At 50.8% G+C, this 9,888-nt stretch overlaps 1 protein-coding gene across 1 annotated transcript; it reads left to right on the top strand.

Annotated features, from left to right (window-relative positions):
- Window positions 1–3,438: 3,438 nt before the first annotated feature.
- Window positions 3,439–3,951, top strand: LOC136503356 (uncharacterized). The gene has a single exon (XM_066498455.1). It carries the CDS (start codon window positions 3,439–3,441, stop codon window positions 3,949–3,951), a length of 513 nt encoding a protein of 170 aa, XP_066354552.1.
- The last annotated feature ends 5,937 nt before the right edge of the window (window positions 3,952–9,888 follow it).

The following is a 9,888-nucleotide window of genomic DNA, read 5'->3' as shown; positions in this document are numbered from 1 at the left end:
GCCCTTTCCCAACCGAGACTAAAGGCCATTTCTCCACTAGTGTAGGTTTGCGAAGAGCTCTATTTAATAGTACTAATTGTATTCCTCGACATCCTTCACAACACGAACTACTATAATTATTTGATTTACGAAGACAACTACATGTTTCTATTTCTTAAGAAGCTTCTCACTTTTGGGGTAGCTAGATTACATAGAGAACTTGTGCTATAGGTGAGCCGAGTACCAAGGGTAATCTTTGTAACGTACTTTGCTAAGGTTGACATATGTGAGTTCGTAATTGTCCTCCTCCACACATTGTTGGTGTTTGACCCACTGGAGACTAGTAGATTAAATCCTTAGTCACCATCTATGAAGGCATAGTATGTGATCTTTTTTCCCATTGTGTCGATGACCTCAATCCAAATGCCATAGTTTTTGGACCCACTCTTCTTGTCCTTTGTGTTATTACAAAAGGGTACACATTAATTAATGTCATATGCTTGCCATGATGTGACCTGCCTTGATGGCCAAAGCCAACATTTTGATCATTGTCTCATCTTTTGTTTCTCCATTTGGTAGATTAAGCTCTTTGCGTTGAGCCATGAGGTGATTGTGCTCTCTCATGACCCAATTCTCTAAGCGGTCTTTACGTTTTGTATGAATTTATTTAAGATAAAACCAGACCTTCACCTTGTAGATAAGTAGCATAGAAAACACTACCTTCCCACGATTAGTCACAACTTGACAGTAGATATTAAAAAGTAGTCTACGAGTGCTTATGAGAAGTAAAAGAATTGATTGGTTTCTTATCCAACATTAAGAAACTAGTCACGATGAAAGAGTTTCTGGTAACCGGCTACCATCTTCATGATTGCCATGTGACACCAATGATATTTCTAGTTATAACAATCAGGGCTATAAAAGACAATATGGTAAAGTTGCTCATCACTTCGTTTTGCTACTTCTTTGCCAAGATTTCACATAAGGTGATTGATAATTATGGACTAGGTTCTCTATGGGAATCAGGCTATAGACTCTTATCCAACTTGAGATCTGTTTCCCTTCATCATGTTTTGACATAATGACACACCTGATTGTTCACATGCTTCATCACATACGTGCGCTGGACCCTTGTTACTTACATGAAATGTGGATGCATGAGAGGTCCATATCCGTTCTAAACTACTACATACTAAATCATGCTTAACATGAGTGATTCATAATAAAGGGCTACAATACTAAATAATAAGCTTTTGACCGATATCAACATTACATAAAAGATATGGAAGGAATTGGTTTATCTAGCAGATGTCATCTATTAACTTGTTGCTTTAGTTCTTGTGTAAGTTGTGTTGTGTTCTTCATATGAGCATGAAGGACCAAACTACGAACCTATGATGTTTTGAGCTACTATGTATTATCTTAGTGAACTCTGTGTATGTGACAGATTTGTGTGTTATCTAATACTAAATTAAAGAAAGAATACAGGATTGGCACATTTTACCGCCACAAAATTATTAAAGAAAGAGAGATGTGGACCAAGGACCTAATTAAGCTCATGATCAGCAGGGAAAGAAAGACTAGATAGACATGACCGTCTCAAAGTCAAGGTCACTTGTCTGAGCTTTTTATTGGAATGCCTGTCAGAGTTGGCATGGTCATTAGCCACAAAATAAAAGCAAGAGTAGTAAAAGCCAGTCATGCGGCAGAGATATACCAGGCGCTGATGATGCGGTAGGTCAAACAACAAACATGCATGTGTTTTAGGCTAAAAGAAAAATAAGAACAGATCAAAAGCCCCTGTCAGAGTCAAGGTCGTCTAATGATAACTTTGGTTAGTATATGAAAGCCAGTCAAACTGTAGAAATTAAACGTGCCATGCGCTGGTGAAAGCTGAAAGAAACACTCCCAAAGTCAAGGTCGTCAAAATAAAAGCAGAGGCAGTAGAAGCCAGTAGTACGGCAGAAACCGCCATGAGTTGATGATGCGGTATGTCAGAGATGTGACGAAGGCTGAAAGAAAGACAAAATCGGTTCTGTTCAGTGCAATTTTTCTTTTGTTGCCGGTCAGAGTGTATTTGGGGTCGCGTGACAAATTCCTGTTAGAGTTGATAAAGGTCATGATCGTGGATGGTAAAGACCAAGGCACTTAAGTATCTGGAGAGTAGTTCCATTGCATGTTCTCAGAAGTCTGAACACAACTGCCGAGGTCAAAGCTCCCATGATTCTCATGATGAGACCTCTCATAGCCGGCCGATAAAATTTAGAGCGCACACACTGGATAGAAACCGCACAATTTCCACTGGGCGAATAAAGATGAGTATAAGTCGGCAGCAGTTATATATTTTTTTTCTGTTAGAGAAAGGCAGCAGTTAGAGTAGGTTGTATCTAGGTGGGATTCTTTAACTCGGCTAAGCCAGTAATTTCGAAGCTTCAATGAGATGTTTGCTTGCTCTTAGTTTTCTGATAGGACTCTTGACTTGAGAGGGGCTGTTCTGTTTTTTCTGTTCTTCTCACCTCACTTCTCAGGACTCGTCACAGTAGCCCAGGTCAGTCCAGAACATACAAGAAGAATGCCATCCTGCGCATTGTTATGGTCAGCAAAGTATACCAACACCGCGCAAAGCTAGTGGCTGAAGGTGGACCGCGGCAGGAGCGCACTAGCGCGCGGTCACCACGTCGCGGCGTCCCAGTTTGTTCTCGGCAGCCGAGTCTTCAGAAGTTTGTTTCGCTTTGTTTGTTACCCTCAGAGAGATTAGGGGTTTGTTTAGGAGTTTGTTTCATTATTCCTTAGAGTGAGGAGAGATTTGTTAGCATTTGGTTATGAGTGTGGAACACTATTCATTAATGAGATTAGCCAGAGATTGAGATTCATCTCTCTCGCTCCCTGGCACCCCAACGTTCACACCCTCGTCAACAGCCCTAGCTTTGGCACGGAGCATGGTGCCGCCGCCTCGCTGCCGGGCGTTCAAGCCTTGCACCTCTACGTCCCACTCCTATCACCTTCGTAGCAATCCGCGTTCCAACAACCTGGTATCAGCCATGTCCGGTTCTGGAGCTTCCGCCACCGCCGCCGTTGTTCCCACCACCGCACCAACCACCACCATGCCAACCCCCGCAGTCACCAGCGCCGCCATTGTGTTCACCACACCACTTCCCCTGCCACCGCTCACCGCCATTCCCACTGATGCCCTCAATGCGCTGACCGCCGCCATCTACGGGCTGCAGCGGCAGGTGGGGGGCCTCACCACGCGAATGGCGGCCATCGATGGGCGTCCCACATCCTCGGCACCGCTGTTCGTGCAGTACGGACTTCCGGGCTACGGGGGCCTCCCCCAACTTCCGGCCTCGGGCCCTGTCATTTCGGAGCTGTCCTCCGCACCGCCGATCATGCCTTCCCTTTCCACAGTCGCGCCGTCCATGCCAGCATCCGCGCCAGCCGACGCAGCCCTCTATGGGCATGCCCATTACCCACGTCATTTCCCCACCTTCACCATCACCCGTGCCATCTTTTTCGTCCATTGTCAACATCCCCAATGCCCCATCGTCGGTTGCGATGCATGTGCCTCCTCCCCTGCCGCATGAACCACCTGAAGCTGGGGCCGCCGGCGTTCCCGGCTACCATAAGCTATCCTCTCTGACTTACGACGGCAAGGAGGATCCGTTGGGCTGGCTCAATCGCTACGAGCGCTTTTTCCGTGCCCAGCTCACTCGCGAGGTCGACAAGGTTTGGCTCGTCTCATTCCATCTCACCAGCACTGCGCAGCAATGGTACTACGTGCTCGAACGCGACGTCGGCGTGCCGTCGTGGGATGAGTTCAAGCAGCTATGCCACCCGCGTTTTGGGCCGCCGCTCAGCACCAATCACCTAGCGGATTTGGCGTGTCTGCCATTCACGTTGTTGTTGGACGTCTACTTGGATGCGTTCCAAGCCAGGATGGTGCACGCCGGCCGCCTTACGCCTTACCAGTAGGCGCAACTCTTCACGGGCGGCTTGCCGGATCATATCCGAGTCGATGTCGAGCTCTATGACCCGCAAGATTTGCAGCGCGCCATGCGGCTTGCGCACGCGTACGAGCGCCGCAACACGGCGCCCTCCTCGCCCTGCCTACTCCGCCTACCAGATCAGCTTGCCGCGCCCCCAGTGCCCTTTTCGCACCATCAGTTGCAGCCGGCACATAAGGGACGACACTAGCTTCGTCTCCGGCTCCTCCTCGACCCTTCAAGCGCCTGACGTCGGAGGAGATGGCCGAGCGCCGGAAGCAGGGCCTCTGCTACAATTGTGATGAGCCATACGTCCGCGACCACAAGTGCTCCTGACTCTTCTTTCTTGAGGTCTCGCACTATATCGTGGAAGAGCCGGAGGATCCCATGGAGGAGCCATCCACCGAACCGGCGTCGTTCAACCCCGAAGCCCCGATGATCTTGCTCAACGCCATCACAGGTATTCGCACGGAGGATGCTATGCAACTGTACACCACCATCCGCAACGAGCAATTTGTCGCCCTACTTGACTCTGGGTCCACGCACAATTTTGTCTACGGCGACGTCGCACGCCGAGTCAGGCTCCAGTTCTAGCTGTGCCTGAGCGTGGGGGTCATCGTGGCCAATGGTGACCGCGTGGCTTGCTGCGGCCTCACCCGCGACGTCGAAATCCGCATCGCTGATGAGACATTCACCATCAACTGTTACTCCATCCCGATCGACAGCTACGACATGGTCTTGGGTGTCACCTTCCTCCGCACGCTCGGGCCCATACTGTGGGACTTTGACGACCTTTGCATGGCGTTCTGGCATGAAGGACACCGGGTGTTTTGGCGAGGCATCAGCTCCATGCGCCATGACGTTCAGTCTACACAGCGCCTCCATGCCATCCTCAATAATGGGCTAGCCCTACTGGACTGCCTGCTCCAATCGTTCGACGACGTCTTCGCCGAGCCATGGGGCCTGCCGCCCACCCGTGCCTGCGACCATCGGATCCATCTCCAGCCCAACACCATGCCAGTAGCAGTTTGGCCGTATCGGTATCCACAGCTCTAGAAGGATGAACTGGGCGGTACTCCTTGTCAAGAGGTCGGATGCTTTGTGACGCTTTTGCGTCGATTATCACGCCCTGAACGAGCACACAGCCAAGGATAAGTTTCCCATCCGTGTGGTGGAGGAGCTCTTGGATGAACTCAAGGGCGCCCACTTCTTCACCAAGTTGGATCTACGTTTGGGCTACCATCAAGTCCGGATGCACCCAACCGACATAGAGAAGACAGCCTTCCGCACTCATCATGGCCACTTCGAATTTTTGGTCATGCCGTTCGGCCTCATGAAACACCGACGACATTCTAGAGCCTCATGAACACCGTGCTCCAGCCCTTCCTCCATAAGTTCGTCTTGGTTTTCTTCGATGACATCCTAATCTATAGCCCGTCGTGGACGACACATCTCTAACATGTCAAAGCGGTCCTCACGGCGCTGCCTGAACACTAGTTGTGCTCAAGCACAGCAAGTGTTCGTTCGCGTCGTCATCCGTGGCCTATCTTGGTCACATCATCTTGACGAACGGCAGGGCGATGGACCCAAACAAGGTGAACGCGGTGATGTCTTGGCCGCCGCCACGCTCAGTGCGGGGTCTCCGCGGCTTCCTCAGCTTGGTGGGGTACTACCGCCTATTCATCAAGGACTTTGGCGCCATCGCTGCACCCCTCATGCAGCTCCTGCGAAAGGACTCATTCCTGTGGTCCGAGGCAGCTGTGGCCACGTTCGCCTCCCTTAAACAGGCGTTGTTCGCGGCCCCTGTCCTCCAACTACTGGACTTTGAGCAGTTGTTTATCGTGGACTACGACATGTCTGGCTCCTGCTTTGGCACGGTCGTCCACCAGGGCACTGGCACGATCGCATTCTTTAGTCATCCGTTCTCGCCATGCCACATGAAGCTGGCCGCTTATGAACGAGAGCTAATCGGCTTGGAGCAAGCGGTCCGCCATTGGCGACCGTATCTATGGGGTAGGTGTTTCATGGTGCGCACCGACCACTATGCGCTCTAGTTCCTGCTCCATCAACGCCTGTCCACGCTGCCGCAACATCAATGGGTAAGCAAATTGTTTGGCTATGACTTCGCTGTCAAATTCTGGCCGGGGCGCCTCAACATTGCCATGGACGCCTTGTCGCGCCAGGACGAGACCGACGATCGCCTCAACGCCATGTCCGGCCCGGGCATCGACCTCTTCACCGCCCTGTGCTGCGAGCTCAACGACAACGCCGACCTACGCGCCCTCCAGGACTCAGTCGTCACTGAGCGGGGCGCACCTTGACGCGTTGTGGATGGTCTCATCCTCCATGACGCCCGCATCTTCATCCCGGCGGCGTCCACAACATTGTCTGCTGTCCTCGAGCTCGTCCACTCCGTCGGCCATGAGGGCTTCTAGAAAACTCTACATCGACTACGCACCGAGTTCTTCATCGAGTAGGATCGCGCACTGGTTTGTGACTTTGTGCGCGCGTGCGCCATGTGCTAAAGGAACAAGGTGGAATCCCTTCAGCCGGTGGGTTTGCTGCAACCCCTGAAGGTGCGTTCACATGTGTCGTCTGATATTTCCCTCGACTTCATTGAGGGCCTAATAGCGTCCATGGCAAGAGTGTCATCTTGACCATGGTGGATTGCTTCTCCAAGAATGCCGACTTCATCACATTGAGCCATCCCTACAGCACCTCCACAGTTGCCAAGACATTCTTTGAAGCCATCGTTCACCTGCACGGGTTCCCTAACTCTATCATCAGCGACTGGGACCCTGTGTTCACCGACAACATGTGGCGTGATCTGTTCAAGCTCGCAGGCGTCAAGCTCTACCTCAGCACGGCCTTCCATCCCTAGACGAATGAACGGCCAGTCGGAGGCGGTGAACAAGACCATCGCCATGTACCTCCGCTGCATCACCGGTGATCGCCCCCACGTGTGGCTTGAGTGGCTGGCCTGGGTGGAGTATTGTTACAACACATCATACCAGTCCGCCCTACGCACCACTCGGTTCCAAGTGGTGGACGGCTGGCCTCCGCCGGCCTTGATTCCCTACACTGCAGGTTTGGCTCGTACATACACCGTGGACGCTTTGCTCTAGGATCATGACGCGTTCCTCGCTGACGTTCGGGAGCGTCTTCTTTAGGCTTAGGAATATGCGAAGCGCTACTACGACGACCACCATCGCCCGCTAGAGTTTGCTGTTGGCGATTGGGTATGGCTACGCGTCCTTCACCGTCCAGTTCAGTCGCTGCTGCCTGGACCGCGGGGTAAGCTGAGCCCACAGTTCGCCGGGCCATTCCAGATCACTGAGTGCATCGGCGATGTCGCGTACCGTCTGTCGCTTCCGGAGGGCGCGCGCATCCATGAAGTCTTCCACATTGGAGTCCTCAAGCCGTTCCGAGGCACCCCGCTGACTACGCCTCCGGCATTACCTCCACTGCACCACGGTCGTCGCCTCCAGCAGCCGGAGTGTGCTTTGCGGGCTCAGCTTCATCGTGGCAATTGGCATGTCCTCATCCAGTGGGCAGGCCTTCCGAAAGCAGAGGCCACATGGGAGCTGCTTGAAGATCTTCGCGCAGAGTTCCCCTCCTTCCAGCTCGAGGACGAGCTGTTCGTCGAGGGGGGGAGTGATGTTATGGTCGGCAAAGTATACCAGCGCCGCGACAAAGCTAGTGGCTGAAGGTGGACCATGGCAGGAGAGCACCAGCGCGCAGTCACCACGTCGCGGCGTCCCAGTTTGTTCACGGCAACCGAGTCTTCAGAAGTTTGTTTGGTTTGGTTTGTTACCCTCAGAGAGATTTGGAGTTTGTTTAGGAGTTTGTTTCATTATTCCTTAGAGTGAGGAGAGATTTGTTAGCATTTGGTTACGAGTGTGGAACACTATTCATTAATGAGATTAGCCAGAGATTGAGATTCATCTCTCTCGCTCCCTGGCGCCCCAGCGCTCACACCCTCGTCCACAGCCCTAGCTTTGGCGTCGAGCACGGCGCCGCCGCCTCGCCCCTCCACGTCCCACTCCTATCACCTTCGTAGCAATCCGCGTTCCAACATGCATAGAGAAGCTATTTTAGTCTAACACATTCAGAGCAATGGCGGACCCAGGATTTGAAACCAGGGTAGTCCTAGTCAAAAAAATTTCATGTGCAACATGACAAAATTCAAAGAAAAAGTTCGGTAAAATGACTATAAATTAAACAAATTGAGATAATACAATTGAAAGGTTCAAAACTTATATAAATAGATTCGAAACTTGCACAAATAGATTATACATAAGATAAGGTCTTACATAAATAAGAGATTACAATACAAGTTCTAGTTCAAGGTTTTTGCTTTGCACTTTCTCATTGCCATGAAAGCATGAACTATGTCATCCTCGCTTATAGTGGAGAATATATCACACTCAATAAAGGTAACCAAACAATCATTCAATAACCTGGCACTCATACTATTTCTCACCTTATTCTTCACTAAACACAACGCAGAGAATACTCTTTCAACACTTGCTGTCGCCACTGGTAAGATCAATGCCAATTTAAAGACTAAGTACACCAAACCATAAAATTCATGTTTCTTAGTGTCAACAAGCTTGTTAGAAAGCAAATCCCTAACTAAATTTACATTCCAGTGCTCACTGTCCAAAACTTTACAGTCTAATTTCCAATCTACGACTGTAAACCTAAACTAACATTACTCAAGCATTTAGTTGAAGAACATCAGACCTAATAACAGATTAACAGCACAAGCACAGCCCAGATTTGTTCCTAGAAGGACGAAGCATACTGAACCAAAGTTGACGACGGGCCAGCTCCAAGATTAAAGAGCTTGGGTTGCAAGAACCAGCATTGTCCAGACGATTTTAGTGTGAGAGATAACTTCACCGTCTACTAGGTCTAAATGTACCCAGAATCTCGCGCCATGCAGCCACCGGAAAGGCTACTGTTACCGGCGGTGGTCAATGCAGCGGCCAGGACGGATCTAAACCCCCAAAATCCGGACGGATCTCGGACCACGGACACCCAGCGAGCCTCCAAGTGAACAAATTGAGGAGGAAGAGAGATCTCCAGGACGGCAACTCACCAGGCAGTGCCTCCAGGACAGACAACACACAGACTGTGGTGGCCGGCGTTGGCGCGCCACGGCTAGACTGGCGGAGAGGCGGAGCGGAGTGGCTGGCGCTGCCGCGCTAGACGGCCGCTGGGCGCTGGCAGGGCGGGCCGACGGGGTGGGGGCGGCGCCGCAGCGGCTCCGCGGCTGGCTCCTCGGTCGCGCGCGCGGCGCTTCTAACTCGCGACTTCGCGAGCGTCGGGAGGGAAGGGAGCGGAGTCGCGGAGACGGCTTCGCTCGGCCGCTCGCGGTCTTGACCGGCAGAAAGAGGACCAATGGGCCAAATTTTCATGGGCTGCGCGAAGTACTAAAAAAATTTTGGACCAAATTTTAGGGTAGTCCTGGGCCTACCTGGACTACCCATTGGGCCCGCCACTGATTCAGAGAAGCTCTAACACATTCTCTCTCTTTTTTTGCAATATTGGTCGCTTTGGCATCTCTTCTTCAGTTTGATCATTTTCTTCATTATCTCCTATAAGGTAAATGATTTCCTTTTTCATGCATTCCTTAGCTCCCTCATTGTACCAATGCAGTTTCAGTTCACACAAAGATTCAGATAACTGAAACACTCTATAACACTGTAAGTGAAACAGGGCAGCTAATTGAAACTCTATAGGTGGCGATGCACACTCTATTCTTGGCCAATAAAAAGTGCTCACTTCAGTACCTTACATGATCGACATAACTAATCCAAATAACATAAAAAGCTTTAATTTGCAAGACCATAAGAAACCTAAAAATTGGCAGACAACAGTAAGGTTCATAGGCTGTAGCACTTAGATTGATTATTGAATA

Source organism: Miscanthus floridulus, chromosome 14, assembly GCF_019320115.1.
Source record: "Miscanthus floridulus cultivar M001 chromosome 14, ASM1932011v1, whole genome shotgun sequence".
In the NCBI taxonomy this organism is placed as follows: Eukaryota; Viridiplantae; Streptophyta; class Magnoliopsida; order Poales; family Poaceae; genus Miscanthus; species Miscanthus floridulus.
This window is presented reverse-complemented; position numbering and strand designations above follow the sequence as displayed.